General features: G+C 39.5%; 1 protein-coding gene across 1 annotated transcript in view; it reads right to left on the reverse strand.

Annotated features, from left to right (window-relative positions):
- LOC108896231 (S1 RNA-binding domain-containing protein 1-like) overlaps positions 1-20,629 on the reverse strand; it is a 50,683-nt gene that overhangs the window by 6,439 nt on the left and 23,615 nt on the right. Inside the window, 6 exon segments of the mRNA XM_018695265.2 lie at positions 1,432-1,581; positions 2,375-2,427; positions 2,429-2,543; positions 3,584-3,690; positions 15,365-15,447; positions 18,101-18,192. Coding sequence (XP_018550781.1) covers positions 1,432-1,581; positions 2,375-2,427; positions 2,429-2,543; positions 3,584-3,690; positions 15,365-15,447; positions 18,101-18,192 — 600 coding nt within the window.

A 20,629-nucleotide genomic window follows, 5' to 3' on the forward strand; every position in this document is an offset into this window, starting at 1 on the left:
GCAGGAAAAATATAAAAAAGCTAAGAACGATGGGTAGACTGGTGAGAAACAGGAGAAAGATTTAATTATGGAGTGGGGGAGAAAAAAGACAAGCGGCAAGAAAGAGAAATGCACAGCAGACTGTTGATTTATTTTTTTTTTTTACCACATACTACCATCTATTCAGCTAAATGTAGGATATTTAATATAAAAATAAAACAGTTGAAATGTGTTGTGGGCTACAAAACATTTAAACTGTGATTTTCTCTGCCCCTGATTAAATTCTACAGTCAATTCCTATAATTACATAAATTAATGTAAATGTTGATTTTTTTTAAATTAGGAAAAAGAAAAATCTCTTTAAACTGTCAATTTTTCCACTTGAAAGAAATTTTTGATGATTTGGATTTATCATCAGCCATCAGTTTAACTCCAGCCATGACTGATGGAACAAGACTAGAGTAAAAGAGAGCACTGGATGGATGGATAAGAACAAGAAAGGTGTCTGTCTGGAAAATAAAAATGAAACAGAAAATGAAACAGACACATAAGCTGTGTGGATTTGGGGAAAAATAGAGGGTGTGCACATGTACTGTATGAGCAAGTAAAAGGACAAATAAAAAGAGAGAAAGGGAAAGGAATAGAGGGTATATTAAAAAGAAAGAGGTAGTAATTTGTCTTCTCTCGTTGCAAGAGTCTTTTTAAACCTCTGACCCCTAATAGCTCTTTGATGAACAACTGCACAATACAGTCTGTACTGAACACGCAGACACATAAGCCCACAAACACACATGATCACTTAGCTGAAGTAGGGAAGACAAGCAAAAACACAGTTTCATACAAGCGGCATCAATCTATCTTCACATGTGCACACAGAGAGACACATTCACCCACACACATGCACTGAGCCCATTAAAGGCGCATCAACATGAGGGGAGCGATGCTTAGAGCCACTAGTGTCAGAACTTATGTAGACTAAACACAGTTGAGTGACTGCAGCTGTAGGACAGAAGGCCCACCCTCTCTCTCTCTCTCTGTCTGTCCGTTTCTCCCTCCCTCATATACACATACACACACACACACACACACACACACAGGACATAGAAGTCTTGGGCAGATGTTCAATGTGCTTTTGATATCAGCATCAGCAGCGTTAACAATCATTTCTCACACAAGGACACACACACACACACACACACACACACACACACACACACAGACATACACACATACAAAGCCAACACCTCCTCTCTTGTATCCCATGTCTGTGTAAATCAAATCAGAGTCCTCCACCACTATAACCAGCTCCATATGAGACAGTGTCAAAATCAACTCCATCTCAGCCCGAACATGTTTTGGCCAGTGGGGTAGGTTGCTGTACAAGTATGTGTGTATGTGTGTATGTGTGTATGTGTGTGTGTGTGTGTGTGTGTGTGTGTGTGTGTGTTGTACCTCTGTGCCACATCGTAGGACTCAGGGTGTATGCAGGTCTGGTCCAGGGGGTTAAATGAGGTTGGTATATTGACACAAGTCTTTCCTTTGCCCTTCTTAGCTGCTGGTTTCTCTGGCATTGCTGGTACAGGGTGAGGTGAGGATCTGGCACTGCCACAAGAAACAAAAACATTTTAAATTTATGAGGAAGCCCAAGTGTTAGACAGCCTTAACATAAAAACACTCTGTGACACTTTGTATCACAAAGTCAATTCACCAAATTACAATTTTCTCAAGTGTCTCTAGTGGTATCTGGCCATGCTGGCAGTATACCTTTTTTTTGTTCTACCTCTGAGATTCCTGATTCTGCTCCAAAACAATGGCATTAAATTCATTTTGTTTGCAGAATTCACAGCACCGAAAACATACTTTTGGAAATTTAACAGCAAAGTGTCTTTCTACAGGCAGTGTTGATTCGCAGACAACAAACAACAGTGTCAAAAAATTTCAGTACTCAATATAACACATTCAAATGAAAATGTTCACACCAAGGTCTGTGGATTACCCAGGGTAACTGAGGCACCATTTCTGAAGAGAGTCTTCTTCCTCTTTCCTCACGCCACCATAACTGAACAATTCTCACCTCCATCTGCTCTATCTGATACATATTGTATAGATTGCAGTACAAATACTTTCACTGCATCTGTGAACTTTGCACTGTGCTGTTGTTTGTATTTTTTTTTACACATCATCAAATCCCTCCCTTGCACTGCTATCATAAAGGATATACATAAACAAAGCACCTGCTTGCTTAGATATACTAAATGAGAAAACATGTTTTTCTACAATTTGTATAAACTGACCCTTTAATGAGGAATAGATGAGAAAATAATGTGAAGCAGAATCTGAGTCAATGTGTGCCTGTTTGTGTCCATGTATCTGTACATACAGTGTGCATATATACCTGTGCTGGGTCTGTGGGTTGATTCTAATGAAGCCAGCACACTGCTGGTAGGTTCTTGGGCCCCATGCCTTTGACCAGTTTGAGCTGCTCCCTGTTGATGAAGGGACCATTCTGCTCTCTCCACTCTGCAATATTCCGCGCCCGGCCCACATTCAGCCCTGCTACATGCCTGGGAGATAAAACAACAAAGGCCTGTTTATTTCTGAGGTGTCTGTTCTACATCAGATGCTACCAGGAGAAAACACACAAATAAAATTGGCAGGGAAATCAAAGTTTTGTTGTTGAGATATCCACAGTATTACTATTAACACACAACTGTGTAGCTTTTGCTTTACATACAGTGCGCAACTGATTTCTATAACATACAAACAAGCAGACTGTGCACTCACAAGAGACACACATGAGCCAATATGTTGTAGCGTATTTGTCCAGTTTTGGCCAAGCAAAGAACAGAGGTGATCTGAAACTCAATTAGGTCTGTTCTGTTAATGTCCACAGTGACTCACTCATGCTAAAACACACTGCTATGTCAACACTCCACATAATACCTCAGTCATCAACACGTCTGTGTGTGTTTAATGTGTGTAGCATAACTTCTGGCAGGAGTGGAAAAAGCTCACTTGCAGAGCAGACAGGTAAACAGATGACCTGATGCCTGCCCTGCAGCTAATGCCAGCTCATTTCATACTGTTTGTGTCTACTCCAAATATATGTGTATACATCAAATTTGTGCACTTCCTGTACTTTTGAGCGTATGTATTTTATGTCATAGTAAATAAGCGTATGTGTGCACAATATTCTACGAAAGATATCAATACATGTATGTAAATGTTTGCCTCTCTGCATGTATGTTTCGGTGTGTGTGTGTGTCTACCTTGCCTAATCCCCCCTGTTGAATCCAGTTCAGCCCAGTGAGTGAGGCCAGGGTGTGAAGCATTAGTCTAAACAGAAAGCTGGCAGGCCATCTGTGTGTGTGTGTGTGTGTGTGTGTGTGTGTGTGTGTGTGTGTGTGTGTGTATCAAGCTTGCACTTGTGCATGAATGTGAATGAAGCTTTGCCATGTTGTGACTGCTAAGGGAAAGTATGTCAGAGGTCTGAGCCCTACTTCATCTCCATTTCACAATTTGCATGTGTGTGCGTGTAGAGGAGAAAGCGCTTGTGCACTTGCGCACTAGGACATAGATGTATGTGTCTCTATGTGTCATCTACCTCATCAGTGTCTCAGAGCAGATGTTGATGTCCACCCCCACAAAGCTCACACACTCCTGCACCACGCCGTCCAGCGCCGCCTTCAGAGCTCCAGCTGACACATCATGCTAGAAACAACAAGCAGAGACAGACACACACACACACACACACACACACACACACACACACACACACACACACCACACACACACACACACACACACACACACAGCACACACGGAAAATAGAGGAATGTTAGTAGTTCAGGATTTTTCTAATGTGGCCTTTTACTAAAAGCAATACTGTAATCTTTTGTCATATTTTCATCCAAACATGTCTACCCAGTATGTTGTACTGCAGACATTTTAATGGACTTTAGAGAACCATGTTCTATTTACATAATGCCCTGCTGTATATAGATAAATGGATAGATAGCTAGATTGATAGGGTGCTTTATTAATCCTAAAGGGAAATTGCAGTGTTGCAGCAGCTACTTCACATTAGTCACGAAAACAATGAGGTAGGTGAATAACATCTGGTGCTATTAAAGACTAAATTCTATACAATGACTAAATAAACAAAAGAAGGTATAAAAAAATAATGATAATAATAAAAGAAAATGGAGACTAAATACTGACACACTGAGAGGGAGAGAGGGGGAGTTTTGACTGACAAGTAAAACAGCAAGTAACAGGGAAGGAGAGAAACAGAGTGAGAGGGAGAGAGGGCTGACTGACAGACAGAGGGAGCGCAGAAGGGAAAAGAGAGAGCGAATGTTTAGTTTGGCATGTCAACGATCTCCCGCTCCCACTAACACAGTATTCTCGTTACTGTAGCTTGCTGTCGATAAAGATCCTCCAAATGAGCTCTTCACACTTCTCAACCACGAGCCAATCAACCACTGATCAGGACATATTTTCCAAAAGGGCTAAAATCTTTTTCCTAATAAGGAGCAAGAAGGACAGCCAACAATGAGAGGAGAGGAGAGGAGAGGAGAGGAGAGGAGAGGCTCATAAAGTAACATAAACATGTCAAAAAAACAATTTTTGCAACCATTAAAAAATGACTGCACCAAAAATAAACTTGATGAAAACAAAACACCAAAATAAGATTTAAGAAATTCTATGAGGTCTAGCAGTCACCACCAGACAAACAGAAGCCCTGGGCTGCGGGATGGGGCCAAAAACCAATGCGTTCAGCTGGAGACTGATGCCTCAGCAACTGCTCACGGATTAGCTGATACTCTAAACTCGACTACTGTTGAGCTATGTGTCTGTGTGTGTTTGTGTGTGTGTGTCTGTGTATGTTTGTGCAAGTGTTTTCTGTGAACGTGACTGCAACTAGCATGGGTTGTCCTGTAACATGATCAAGCTCTGAACAAACACTGGCTTGTAAACAGATGACAACAACGCCAGCTAGCCTTCTCTGTCAGCAATAACAGGACAGTAGGACAGATGAGGACACACTGAGGCACACAGAGGTTTACGGATTATAGAACATATGGGACTTTTTGAGGTTTTGCTTGGCAATTTATGAGACATTCACAACTTTAAGCCTAGTTCTCACCTGTCTCTGTACTAACCTATACACTTGCATACTGTCCTTTATTATGAATATCACATTCATTTTTAATTTGATTATTTATTCTATTCATCACTACCTGAAGGACATGATATTAGTGTGTTTATGTAATAAGAAATGACACATCAGAGTGTTAAGAATTAAAAAAAAAATCCTTTTTTTTTTTTTCCTTTTAAAGGAAGACAGGGTTGGGTTAGCAGGAGGAAATACACAAGGCCCATGTCAGTTATCTCTAACGGAAGCACCCAGAAGGCCATGATAAAGTTCCATGGGACCATGTGGTTCAAAAATTCACCTCAGTATTCTTGAGAACTACAAAAGCAAACAACCTACACTGCTGCTCTCAACAGCAATCATAATTATGGGAGGAGCACACATAGATAACAAACATTGCTATAAATTTTCCTCAGTCATGCTGCCAAGAAGTGATGCTGAGAGGACAGAGAGGAAGGCTGCTATGTCAACAACTAACCTTTGAAGAATTGCATTTAAGAGGTTGGGTTCAGGTATTATGGGGTATATTCAGGTATATTTTCCCCTTCATTCTGCTAAAAGTGAAAAATGAATGTTCAATCAGACAAGAGGAGCCGTATCATTTAAGTAATACACCATAAAGGAAAATCAAAGGCTGGCATAAGCCTAGAAAAGGAAAACATATCAACTTTTATTAATTATGTGTCAATGGCAATGCAAAAATAACAATTTCTTTATACTCAAACTTTACAGACAGATTAAACAAATAAGGCATTAACATCCAGGTCCCAAACTGGCTCCTTAGTAATATTATACTGGAGGGTATAAAAGGTCTATGACCAAGCTCCTTCAAAAGCTAAGTACCATGTGTCTGAGGGCAACAGCTCTCATTCAATAAAAATACATATTTTTAGATTTTGGCACTTGGTACTTTTAATTAAATAAATGATCTAAACATGTTTCAGTTCTTTAGGACTGGATGTAAATCTCAGCAATTACTGCGTTTAATTCATAATTGTTGTATTTAATGAGTCTCAGGTTTCATTTTTGGTTATCCTGTTGGCAAGCACATCCTTTAAAATAACCATAAATCTTTTTAATGAACTGTAATATCAACTACTGAACAGTTTAAATCTCTTCTGCAGTAAGCAGGATGATAAGTACTGTGTGATTCAAAAGAGGGGGAAAATAGATAAAGACAGCAAGAGATGGAATATTAGTGGAGACACAGCACAGCACCTCTGGTGACTTCTTAAGTGACCTGCAGTCTGATTCTTGGTGAGAATCTTAAGACTCGACAGCCAGAGGCACATTGGAGATAATAAAAATAACTTTCCAAACAATAAGAAGTTCCCATAAAACTAGGACTGAAAGATTTATGACTTCCGCTGAGTGGATATAGGAAGAGGAGAGAAACGAAGATAGTCAAGGAGGAGAAAGAGGAAATCACCTGTAATGTCACACCCGGTGAATGTTTTCACATGAGAAAGGTGGAGGTGTGAGTTTTAACCTGCAGAAAAAAAACCCAATGAATGTGTTCTCACATTCTTATTGAAACTTTATAAAGGTGGGAGCAGCACGAGAGGATCTCAGGTATTGTACCTGCTAACATAGAAGTGCACGTGCACTATAGTGCATAACTGCGCTCAACTGGGGATGGGAAATATCTGAAGTGACACTGTACTGACACTGGTGACACAGGAAACAAACACAAGACCAACTGGTTCCAAATGCTTGCTAATTTGGAAACAGGGTTTACACAAAGCCTTTCAACAATTTTTCTTTTAAAGTTCTAATGTTTTATGACTGGTGTTTTTAATGTTGGCTGGGACAACACTTGAGTTTCCCATTACCTCATTGTCTCATTGTGTTTATCAAGTATTAGCAGAGTATGTATTTATGTCTGTCTGTACAGTATGTACGTACAAGTTTAAAGTTATTGGTTTTCTGTGAAGCACATTCTATTTTCCATGAAATGTGCTCCACAGTACAAATGAGGTTTTTTGTTGCTCGCTGATGATTCTATAATGATTTGCTAAAAGACATGGAGTTCAGGACTTCCCTCTGTGGCAAAGGGTACTATCATTCATTCTACAAAAACAAAAAACACAGTAATGCAATCTTAAACCAAGACTTAATCCAAAGCCTAACCCTGAAAAGTGTGCAAGGAAAAAAATACTGTATAGGTTGGCTGAGCTGATTTAAGTGGGCTGGGCAATAACTAAGTTTAATACAACTATGTTCTTTCACCCTTTTTTCATACAATTAATCACACTGGCATATACAGTGAAAATTTTGGCTTTCCATATTCATATTTCACTTCAAGGAGACATAAAATGTGACTTGAAATTTACCCTCAGATTTCAAAACCAGATGTGAAAAACTACAGTCATTGATATACTGATAAATAGATGTCATTGGCCAAATAGTACAATGGTTTTATTTACCTAAATTCACAAACTACTGTGGCACAGGGGAGCAAGTCTCTTTAGAGGCCACAGTTTGAACAGAATAACTCAGATGAGGAAAAATAAATAAATTGAGAATCAAACCAGGTCAATCAGACAGACACAGATTTAAAGAAGTGTCTCTGGCATCAGCAGCAGTGACTTAATGTGCCAGAGTTAGATTGGACAAGAGTGACAGAGTACTATTCTAGCTCTGTTTAATATAAATACACACAATCCAGTATGTGTGTCTGTGCTGACATCCAGAGAGCAGAGACCCTCACAGTGTTCTACTCAGTTTACAGTGGTTCTAACTGCACCAGTGGAGCGTGTCATCCTGTATCTTTCCATCTATCTCTCTCAATCCACATATCTCTTTTTCTCCTTCTCTGTCTTTGATAGCCATGATTCTGCAGTGCTAGTGTTGAACATTTCTTTTTCCTGACACTGTAGCATTCATCATTCATCTCCACTCCACCTTCTCTACTTTCCCCCTCTTAAATTACAGCTTCCTCTCTAATGCCCTATTTCCTACCCTATTTTTCTCCTGCTGCCTTTTCTTTCTGTGGCTTTCTCCAACTATTTCACTCTGAACTATAATGCTTAGCATCTCAATTAGGATTGCAGGGTGGTGTAGGAGCACAGAGATGCAGAGGGATAGACTGACAGAGATTAGCAATAAAAGTTTTCACAGGAAAAGGTCATAATGACAAAATACAAGTGGACTTGAAACAGATTTTTAGACAAATATCATTATCAAACGATCCTAATCTTTACCTAAGGACACAAGAACATCTTGCTCCCCTTTAGACAGACCATTACAAACTCTAATTCCCCATAGATAGACTACCATCCATTTTAAAAACCTCCACACTCCCATTCTATGGTCCCAGGGCCCAGACCCCCAAACCTCAAAATCATCCAGAGCCAATGGACTGGATCCTTATGTGTGAAGGTCATGTTTGGATTGGCCAGAAACCAGCTGAAGCCAGCCAACCAATACGCAAGAACAAAGTGCTTCTGTCTGCACCTCGAGTACTTAAACGCTGCAGAGTTACCACATGTCAATCAGAGAAAGATAGAGAAAAAGAGAGTGGTGAGAAATACAGAGCATAGGAGAAAGACAAAAAACCCAAACAAGCTTCTTTGTGAGTGAGAAACTAAAAAACATTACTGACATTTTCTGTGATACAAAAAGAATATAAATACAAAAAGAAAAAACGCTAGTGGGGGGTAAAACTAATGCTGAGAGTTGAGGTGTTGACTGACAGTGATTGCTGATGTCTACAGGCTGACTGAGATACTGTTTATGATTGATGCCACTAAGAGCTTGGCAACTGAGGCTGGAGCCAGAATGGCTGCATGTACCAAGAGCCTGAGGAGAGTAAATGATAACTGTAAGATAATTACACGTGGTAGGATCAAATGGCATTTCACCTCTGTGCATTGCATTCAGCATTCAGGACATGAGGAACTTATTCTCCTATCTTGTAAAGTCTTGTATTCTATTATTTTCATGTGGGGGGCCACCTGCCAATAACAGCCCTTCTTACCCATGATTTAACAAGCAAATAGATTGTTTATTTTGGTGTATTCTTTAGACCCATTTATTCTTAAGCGGAATTCAAACATGGCGATTTTCTACATCATGCATTTAACACAGTCCAGAAGTAAAGAGTAAGAAACTAACAAAACACTTTCTGTTAGGAATACAGATATATCGATACTGAGTTCCAGTATCGATATATCTGTATTCTGTATTCTGCATTCAACCTTAATGAAAGGAAAGAGTTGTAGCAGCAATTGTCTTAAGAAAAACTGAGAGTCTGCTTGTGTTAGGAAACTTCTAAAATATTTGGACTACTAAAAAGAAAGAATATTGAAGCCAGTATTTGGAGTGTTCTCTCTCTCCAATGTGTGCTCCCTTGTGCATGTACTGTATGTGACAATACTGTGAAACTACTACTTCATATCCCTCACCTTCAGGTAATCAGTGGATGACATACCATCTAACAAGGTGCCTGGGGTTAACTGAAGGTCATGTTCTCCTTGAGTGACAGGTATCTGTAAGGCCTCTGAGAACTCCCCCTTTAACGCACTGTAATACTATTCCAGACATGTAGGCTTGGCTTAAGAGTCTGTGTGTGTGTGTGTGTGTGTGTGTGTGTGTGTGTGTGTGTGTGTGTGTGTGTGTGTGTACGTAGTTAAATTAGTTAAATACCGGTCATAAATCAGCAGCTGAAAGTGATATGACAGCAAGGAGATGGTTTTATGTTTTATTCAAACACCTTTTATGAATGCCTAATGGCTAATTCTCAACTTCCTGGAGCACAGTCATACACACACACGCACACACACACACACACACACACACACACACACACACACACACACACACACACATTACCTGAGGGACTGCGAAACAGAGCATGAGAAAATCCTACCACAAGAAGTCTCAGGCACAGGAAGTCCAAATGACAGACTGACTTGAGCAGGGTTTTTAAGTTACAATAAAATCAGGTTTAGACTATTTGGGAAAAATGTATTGTCAAATATTGTATTTCATGAAAATGGAAATAAGAAATTCTGGCATTTTTAATGGCACAGAAATTCCCAGTGTGTGTCCTAGTGTAAGCTAAGATCAGCTGATTTTTAGATCATCATTCTAATCTATACAAAAACACACTTTTACTTCCTTGTCATAGTACTTCTCAGTCTTCATCCTCTGACTGACCATATTTTTGTAAACAGTTTTACAATAAACATTATAATAGTTTTATAATGTTTGTGTGACAACATTGTTATTAGATGGCACATAAAAATTAAAGTTTACTTTCATACAAACTTTATCAGTGAAACATCCTCACTTACTGTAAACTGTACAGCACAGGAATACATAGCTTGACATTTTATAAATTGTTGAATAAATAGACAACTGGCATTCACCTGTGTAAATCCATTACAAAAGGAATGATACAAGCTTGGCTCATCTCACAACCTCACTCAACACACAAACAGACACATGCTGTGACACACCTGAGGGAAATTATTAAAATAGTAGCAGATAATGTTTGGCAGCTCCTGCCACTGATCAAGTCTTTAAGAGTCTGATGTTGTTTTTCCCACGCCTCAAATCTCAGAGGCAGGAACTATCAATCACTGTCAACTCCCATTTCTTGCTCTCGTTCCTTCTCTCAGCTCTGTCTGCTCCTGTCTCCCCTGTAGGCACGACCATTCAGGAATGAAAGATAGCATGCTCAAGTGTAGGCATACACACTTGCAGGGCTGTGCACAGTGTGAAAGTGACATCACTTGCACAACTGCAGGTTAAACAAAACTTAAAATAAGTGATTTTTTTAAGTCAAGTGCCTAAAGTTGCAGTTTAAATACAAAAATAAAACAACTCAAGCTATTTTTTCCACAAGGTCTGAATGCCTAATTTCACTTCTAATAACACTTTTCCTGCACTGATAGTTTTAATAAATGTGACTCAGATATAAAGCCTTATTTTAGAAGCTGATTTATCACAAATATATTGCTATCAGTACATGTCAGCCAACAATCACAGCACTGAAATGCCAAAAGTATGTTTTTTGGCTGACATATTGCTATTAGATTTTCTTAAACCCTCAAATATCAGCACTGTTGTCTCAGCTGATCCATGGCTCTAATAAGCTCCCAACCTCAGCCAGTTTCTGATTTCCTGGTTCAAACAACTGACACAATGACAACAAGCAACAAACCCAAACTTCAGGTTCTAAGGTCCTCTCAGCTACATTGGATGCTCTTTTCTACCATGCTTACAGTTTATGTCCAAACTACATGTCACTTGAAAGAAAGAAGAAAATGTGGCATGAAAGGAAGGCAAAGGAAGGAAAGTCCTTCTGGGACAAAAATGAGGGAAGTAGAACTGTTAAAAGAGGTGAAGGGAAGAGTGACAGTTTCTTTAATATCCGGCTAGCAGGCAATGTTTTCTTACACAGCAGTGTGTGTCTCTGTGTGTATTTTCCAGTAGCAGTTAGTTTCACGGCCCTGGGGATTACCCAGCTGTCAACAGACCATTGCAACATAAAGAGCTGATTGACAGATGAAGGAGCAGTCCAAAAGCCACACCCACTAAGTGTCTAATTATAAAGGATACAAGACTCCTGAAATGTTTGTTCGTATAAGTGCTCTGAACTACAAATACACTTTATCTCAAATCTATGAGGGTGTCAACAGTCTTTAAATGTATCGTATTGGCAACTACAAATATTGAAATATACTAAAAACACTGGCTGTCCATTCAAACAGAAATGTATCTGTCAAAATCAGGATCCAGCAAAACCCATCTGCCAGCAATGGTGTAGTTAAAACTGAGTTCCCACACCAATAGTTACGTCCAATCTGATTTTAATGGGTCTCACCTTTTTAGCCCTCAGCTCATTTCCTCCTTTCTCTCAGAGCTGTCAGTCACTGGGTCAGCAGAGGGAGATAGAAAGAGAGAGCATGCTGTGCCAGCTGTCTAGAGTTACATTCTCCCCTTTGCTTTTCGGTCTAATGGTAATAAACTTTCAGAAAGCTCAAGATGCCATGAATCGCACAAAAAAAAAAACCCCACACATGCTTGAGTGCACTTTTCTCACACATATACAAATGTATGCACACACACAAGCACACTCACACTTACCCTTTAACTCTTAAAAAAAAGGGATAGGGAGGACAGTGTGTACGTGCATGTGTGTTTGTGTGAACTCACATGCAGGTCAAAGTGATGTCCCATCTCATATCTGTCAGCACCCAGAGTTTATTTACTTGGTTATATTATCATTTGTTGACCTAGTCACATGATCTGAGAGCGGGAGGTGCAGAACCCCAGGCACCCCAGAGAGCCTAGCCAGGACATGATGAGAGACACGGGCCTGTGACCTAAGGCACTCAGCCACGCACACACGTACGCACAAGCACTTACACGTTATGACCTCCTCCTTTCTCTTTCAAACCTCAATTTTTCCCCCCTCAGCCTTAAATCACCTCATCATTCCCTTTCCTTTGACTTTTGTCACCCTCTGCTGTCCTTTTTTAACCCCCCTTCCTTCTCCTCTCCCTCTCATTTTAAGTGGTTTGTCCACTGAGGCTCTCTACACTGCTAGATTCTTATTCTTGTTAACACTGAAATGGATGCTCTGTCGGTCCAACACAAACAAATGACGACACCTCTACACACCCCCGGCAGCTAAATGTTAAAAATATTTTGACACTGAGGAGCATATATATCAATCTCAGTCTCTTATCTATACTATATGCAGTACATGACTGACTTCATGTACTGGAGCCTAATCTCAGTAATTCTGATGTATAAGGCTTCCCCTTAATCCCCAGGAGGACTGATTGAAGACCTCCCAAGAGCTGAACCCAACTTTATCAAACAACAAAGCCAAACAGTCTGTTTCTAGCTTCTGAAATCTGAGGATTTTCTACTACTCTGGACTGAAAAAAATGTGTAAAGAGAAGAAAAATCCCAGTTTGATGTCTTCAAAACACTAATTCAGGCAAAGCAAACAAACTGGGTATTCCTACTATTGTTTGACATTTTACAAACTAAATAACCAATCCAAAAATGATCAATAGATTATAGTTCTTAGCTGCAGTCCTAAGGTGACTCAGTACATTAACTCCTCTCTCTTGTCATTGCCTGATGATTAAACAGCCTTTGCATCTATCAGGACAACAGCAATTCTTCCATTTAAATATTTTAAGTAAAAAATTACTCCTGGGAAGAGAGAACTCGTGTTCCTACCCTCCTCTGTCTATCTCAGAGGATATAATATAATATAGAAATAAAGGAAAAAAGGTGATTAGATCGATCATGTGGATGCTGTAACTTGGACCTCTGCTTTACTCACTATTGGCTGCATCCTGTACAGCTAGCTAGTAGCTAGCTGATAATTTGACCTTACTCTACCTCAGTTTTTCCCCTATATGCAGTGTGCTGCTGCTGAATTATGAGTGCTGCTGCTAAAATTTCACATGGTTCATTAATATTCACAATGTAACATAACCACTGCAACTTGCACTTTCAACACTGCTGACTGGGGCTGGTATGAAACAAAGGGAAATGTACCACACACTCACAAGCAAAACACACACTTACACGCAGTGACTGACAGTTGAACCTAGGCTGTTGGTGAGTGTATGTGCAGCAGCGGTCAGTTCACTTGGGAGAAGGAGCGTATTGTGACAAGTACCAGAACTGAGTTTAACAACATGAATGTTTTCAAATTTACATGGCGAAGTGACTGTTAGAAACCAAGCTAAATGGTTACCAGTTAATCCTGTTAGGCTATACATTAACACAGTTGCACAGTCTATTCTACACACTGCCATAAAACCTGCAAATTTTACATTATTTGCAAATTTTTGGGCATCTAACTAAACAGATGCAGTTTCAGAATTAATGAAGCAAAAACTTTTGTTTTGCTTGCACAAAAAATGAATAAGTCGCTGCTTTGGAGTCATTTTGACATTAACAGGGTGCTGAGGCCTTAAAAATGTAATGTTTAATCGCTCAAAACTGTGATCTGAACTTCAAAGAGGTATGAACTAAACTTAGACTAAACTGGTACAACTTTGTCCTGTACACTTACCTTGTTAGTCAAATTTCTACTTTTATTTTCAGAGTCTGGCTCATTAAGCTGTCTATGTGTATTTATGTTCAAGTACTTTTCTGTGTTTAGGTATTTAATTCTGCTGCATTTATTACTACAGTTATCCTGTACAGTTAACCTGCATAATTACAGGTTCAGTGTCACGTGCCCATGTACCTGCACACAACAGCAACACTGCTGATAAAAAAGTACTAGAGGAAGCCCGCCTTCGTCATCCTCAGTCCTTTTTGTTTTGTTCCTATTTCCATCCTCTCATGACCTTTTCCTCCATGATCTACCAAATATGGGGAACAATGCTGCATTAATAAATGGTGTAAACAGTGTGCTCACTGACCTAATGCTTGTCTTGGTCTTCTCACACAATTATACACATACACTTGCAATGTACCAAAATCAACATTGAGCTGACTGTTGTTTCATCTGCACACACATTTGAACACATATGGACAAGGAGCAGCAGGCACACAAGCAAAAACAAATGTCCAAACATACGTCATGCCTGAACTTCCATTAATTCAATTTGCTGTCAGCCTTAACATCATCTGTTGACACAGGCCTTAGCCAAGTTTATCTACTTCCCTGCTTGCCTCTCTTCAACCTGCTTAACTTTTTTTCATTTGTCCTGTCACATCTTCTATCCCTCACTCACATTACCTCAGTTTCTGCTTTCTTTATTTTGCCTGAAATACAGTGTCACATCTAAACTCTGTAAGAAGTCTCAGTAAAAATAACAGAATTAACAGCAGACCAAAATATTCTGCTTAGACTGAAAAGATCAAGGTTTTAAATGGGCAAGTGCAGTGTTTTAACTTATAGTTTTAGTTAATTGTGGTTACAATGTGTTCAAGAATCTCTTAATGTTATCCTTCTGTAATAATATTCCCTCTGTGAGGTAAGGACTCTCTTAAAAAAAACATCCTGGTTAAATAAATGAAAAAATAAAGGGAAAAATTTAAAATGGACATGCTGCATCTTGCTATAGCAGACAGGGTATTGTAACAATATGTACAATTGTGGTTTATAGTTAATACGCTTTTACACTGCTCAGCTCTTTGCTTCAGTCTAACTCACAGCAAATGTTCCACTGCCCAGGGACAAGAAGCTCTATCCCACAATGACCATCTCAATAGAAAAAAAAAGGACAACACAATTACCTGGTATGTTCCAATGCCTATGTGTTTAGGATCAATCTTCACGAGCTCAGCCAGTGGATCTTGGACACGTCTTCCAATGGACACTGTTGAAAGCCAGACACACACACACACACACACACACACAGAGAGAGGGAGAGAGAAAAAGCAAGCATGAAATTCCATGTCTCATGAGATTCTATGGTTTGTTTTTTTATGAACTTGCTATCTGGATCACAGTTATTGAATATGCAAATCCATATTATTTATAATTACTGAATATGCAAATTATCTGCATATTACACTGCTGGCCTGAGGGCAGGCCAAACCTAATTGTCATTCCTCCACCCCCAATAATAATAATTAAAGCTGGCTTTCAACTGGAGTCGCTGCACCTGTTATTTAGCTTCCTGATACATGCTGGTGACATGAACCTTTAAAACCACTAATTCAACCACACCCATGCAACGCACAAATAAACACGCACACTGTATTCACCAAAATAAGGTTTGCTTTTAACAGCGGAGTCTGTTAGGCTTCAGCCTGCTGCTGCACATGAAGCCAAATGTCTTTTCCATGAATGTGCTGGCAGGGCCCAGTGACAAGGAGAAAAATTACAAACAACCTTACTCACATACACACCATAATACATGACATCACCCCATTAACACACACAAAGGCACACAGAGAGGGGGAGAACAACACAGCCAAACAACTATTCACATTTAAATCCTTATGAAAGACAAGGGAAACGCCAACTGTAAATATTAACACCTTACATTGTTATGTCTTTGTTATTCCTGTTATTATTTTCAAAGTTGGAATAACTGCTGTCCTAAAATGGTCATATATTTGAGAAAATAAATGCCCTTCAAAATTTCATAAGAAGTCATCTATTTATGTAGAAGTATCTAATTTACTCATGGTTTGAGTTCAGTCAAGGAGTAACAATTGACCAAAATGGTATTCACATTAAATTCAGGCTTCTAAAATACACTGTCTGATGAATCAAAAATTATAGGACACAGTTTGTCCCTTCCTCCATCTATCTTGTGAAGTGGCTTGTCACTGTGTTGTATGTGTGCATTTTGTGCATGTTTGAATTTCGGTCAGTTTGCTGCATGAGACATGTCGGACTTAGATCTTTGAGGCGGAATGGACAGACAAAGAGAAAGAGAGGGATGGGATGTAATAGAGGGACTGTGTCTGGAATCAATGGCTTTCCTCTCCTCTCTCTCCTCTGGCTGCAGTGGGAGGCTGCTGCCTGAGATAATATTTAGACAGGGATGGAGTTTCAACCCTGGCCTTGCTCAGTGCACCACCAAAACTCTCCAATAGTCTTTCCATCTATTCTGTCTCTGACTCTCTCTCTGTCTCTCTGTCTCTCTCTCGCTCTCTCGTTCTCTCTCTCTCTTTCTCTGTGAGGAACCGATTTGTAAATGGAGTCCAGCACATAGCACTTATTGAAAGTTTATGAGGCAAATACAGTACTACAAAATGGGAAGTCATGAAGGAAACAAAGAGGGAAGAAGGCCCTGTTCAGACACAGATACGTTGCTCAGGAGAACTGTGCTGTGCAGCATCTGAAAGAGGGGGACAGCTGTGATGTGGCTGCACTTCTCTTGTTGCAGAGTATGATGAGATGCAGCAAGGCTTCATTTTCCATTGCAATAATTCTCAACTACTTTCTTGAAGACCACTGAGGAGAGGAGCACAGAAATAAGCTAGACACAAAAAACAGCCCTCCTGGAAAATGGCTGAAGCATTCCTTTTCACCACTAGGTGTCCCTAGATCTCAGATGGAAGGCGCCTATAACTCACAATTCCCCACATACTATGTTACATGGCCACTTGTATAGACAGAGGCAGAAACACACATACCCTCCAAAGGCAAAACAGACAGACACAAACACTCTGTCACCACATCCGAATCTGTAACCATAGTGTCCTGGCTCAGGCCCCCCACCCCAAACCCCTTTTTTATACCCATCTAAACTCAAATGCTGTAGATTTCTCATGGCTTTCATTAGGGGTATAAATATGGCTTTCCATGGCTCTCAGTGCTGCTGACCACAGGAAACTAGTGAGGAATAATCCAGCCTCTCATGATTTATGGCTTTTATAGAGGAAGTCTGCTGGAAACATTTGTTCTCCCAAACTCTATGTGATTCTTTTTTATTCTGCCATGTTTTTAGTGATGTAGTATGTGGACTGAGTGAGGGTAAGGTGGCAATTGAAACAAAGAAAGAGAGGGGCAAAAGAAAGCAGGAGGGACATAAGGGAACCTAATAGTAATGCCAGAAATTCACTGATAATGTGGCAATACCGTAGGCTGCAATCAGGAGAGGAAATAAAAGAGAGGAAATAAAATTAAAACTTAATACAAATTTGAGGGCATATTTTCTGACAGAAATGTAGATGACTGCTTCCATTAACTAAATGTATGTAAGGCTGCTCACCTTATACACTAAATAATGATTAGTGTGTGAAAAACAGAAGTTTTCAGTTTTCAACTACTATTTCTCATCAGTATTATTATCATATTAACTGTGCCTACTTTGGAACAAGAATAATTTGCATTTACATCTGAAACAATTAGTCATGTAAGTGAATATTTGATTGATTATACTGTTCTCTATCATTGTAAATTGATAACATATATATCTATATATAACCTACTTATTTCACACAGTTAGCCTGGCAAAATGTTTAATTGTTATCAGATGAAGACCAGGCAGCCTGGCTGCTTAGCTAGCGTACCTGCACTCCTAAGGTTAGGGTCCAAGTCTGGCATTTCTTTGGCTGCCTCAGGACTCACGCTGTAGATGGATGCTCCTGCCTCGCTGGTTATACTGAGGAAAGAAAGGGAAGGAAATAAGTCAGAGAGAGGGAGAGGAGGACATGATGGGCCCCTATATAGAAAAAAGTCATTAGAGGCAGGTTGGGCAGTGGGGGAGAGGGGGTGAGGAAGACAAGGGTGCAAAGGAAGCAAATCACGGGGGTTGAAGGGTGACAGAACAAAAAACCCACAGTGAGCAGTTATTACTGCTTGAAAGACATAATGGCAAAGCTATTTAAAAAAAATCACCCCTGTGTTACACCTTAAATAATGCAGCTGACATACTCTCAAAAACTGGTTCCTTATTTCAATCTGGCTGACGCTTTGTAGTCAAAGCTTGACCATCATTACTGACATTATGGCCAAAGTAGCATAATCATTAGTAGCCCTGGCTGGGCATTAACGACACAATTGCAATCTTTAGGAATTCTTCTTCAACTGACAGCAGGTGTAAAGAACCACATGGATCCCAATTGCATCCATTGGTGTATATGTAACTATGAATGCTCAACAAATTCAGAATAGTACATTTGGTGTTTGCCATATGACAAACATTTTGGGTAAGTATGGATTTGCAATTATCTATTTTTCTGCAAATATTATTTAGAACATGACCACCATTTCACACCCTAGTAACATTCAGTCAGTTTGTGGGTTGATTTGTGTGTGTGTTGGATAAAGTATAGGACATTGAGTCAGCAAACTTCTGCAGTGCACTTGTAATTTATGTGACACTACTGCCATCTAGAGGTCATTTGGGCATACTACTATTTCTCAGCATCTATAAAACATTACTGTCATGAGTGACATTGAGCATTTTAAAAAAATGATTGTATGATTGTGGTATTGTTGTTGCAATTCCAACTATCGATATTGTATCCAATGTAAGCCCAGCTAAAAGCTAGGCTTTTGCATGTTTTTTTTAAAACAAGTTAAATTAATTAGATACTTGATTCTTGCTCAGAAATCAAGAAAAAGATGTGCTTTTGTTCATTCTTGTGTAGACATGAAGACAAAATAAGCCAATAACATTCCAAACAGAATTTCTGTACATTGACTCACAATCTCCCAATGTCAGGTAGTCACAGCCAATAGTGTATGAAAATCAGTGACAATAACTAAAGTATTTGAGGTAGAAGTGCGGTTGCAGTGTTGACAGGTCTGTCTCCACAGCAGCTGTCACATACAGATCAATCACTGCCTCTCTGAAGTCCACAAAGTGGCATGGGCAAACACTAAAAAATTAAGATTCAGCCACTGCTCATCCTAATTCTACCTGAAATATTTCAAAAGATGAAGTCAGACTTCAGTGGAACATTCAGCTAAAAAAAAAAAAAAAAAACATTTAAATTTCTCTTGAAGATGAAAAACTGATCACAGTGAGGGGAAAAAAAATTAATTATTTCAGGTTCACTTAGGCAAAGCACAGAAAAGTATGTAGATGTATTAAAAGCACCTTCATAATTACACTCAATATTTGATTGGTTAAATTCTTTTTTTTTAAAAAAACAACAAAAACAATCGTATTAAAGCTCATATGCCAATTTGTTTTTCACATGTAGATCTTAATAATTAAAATGAACTGACTCTTTTTTAGTTTTAAATGACAACAAATGATACCATTTCCAATGATAATGTATTCAGTATAAAGTAGGCCGCTTTTCATCCATCACAACACAGACAGGATGGTGGTATAACAAAGCCACTGATACCGGTGTTAATGCTAGCTGACATACAACAGAAGCTGTCGTATTGTTTAGTCCTTCTGCTCTCTCGGGTGAATGGAGAAAGGCAGGATTGGAGGGAAAAAGGGGGGCTTTTTCCGCAGGGTTGACCAATATGATGAGGGGGTCAGCACCTCCCCTGTGTTCAAAACTCAGAGTGAGGCCTTCTATGGCACGCACACACACACACGCACAATCACTATCCTAAAGGCCTGGACCTTGCCACAACAACCTTGCCAATTATAAGTATCTTGTTAATGAGGAGTGGCAGAGGCCTTCTGATGAGAATCACATTTAAATGAACTTGTCCTCCCTCCCTTCCTCATTTTCTCTCTCTCTCCCATCCTCTGTATTCATCCCTTCCTCCGCCCCACTGTTCTTTTTGTCAGCTCCTTACCCATCGTGCTGACAGCTGACATATCGCCATGGTGACGCTACTAACGAGCACTGGCACATGACCTTCAAAGAGGTCAAAGCAGAGCTGGTCATTAACCTGACACACTCTGTCTCACGCACACACAAAAACACACACATACACAGACACACATTAATTTATGCTGAGTAAGATACAGAAGTTATATGTAATGTTATATGTGAATATCATTCAAAAATATCCACTCTACTCAAATCTCATGCAGTTCTCCCTCTTCAGAGTGTGTACAGATGGACAAGACCATCAATTAGGTCACATGGACAAGAAACACACCTCTAACCTCCATCTCTGCC

This window comes from Lates calcarifer, linkage group LG16_LG22 (genome assembly GCF_001640805.2).
Source record: "Lates calcarifer isolate ASB-BC8 linkage group LG16_LG22, TLL_Latcal_v3, whole genome shotgun sequence".
NCBI classification, from domain to species: domain Eukaryota; kingdom Metazoa; phylum Chordata; class Actinopteri; family Centropomidae; genus Lates; species Lates calcarifer.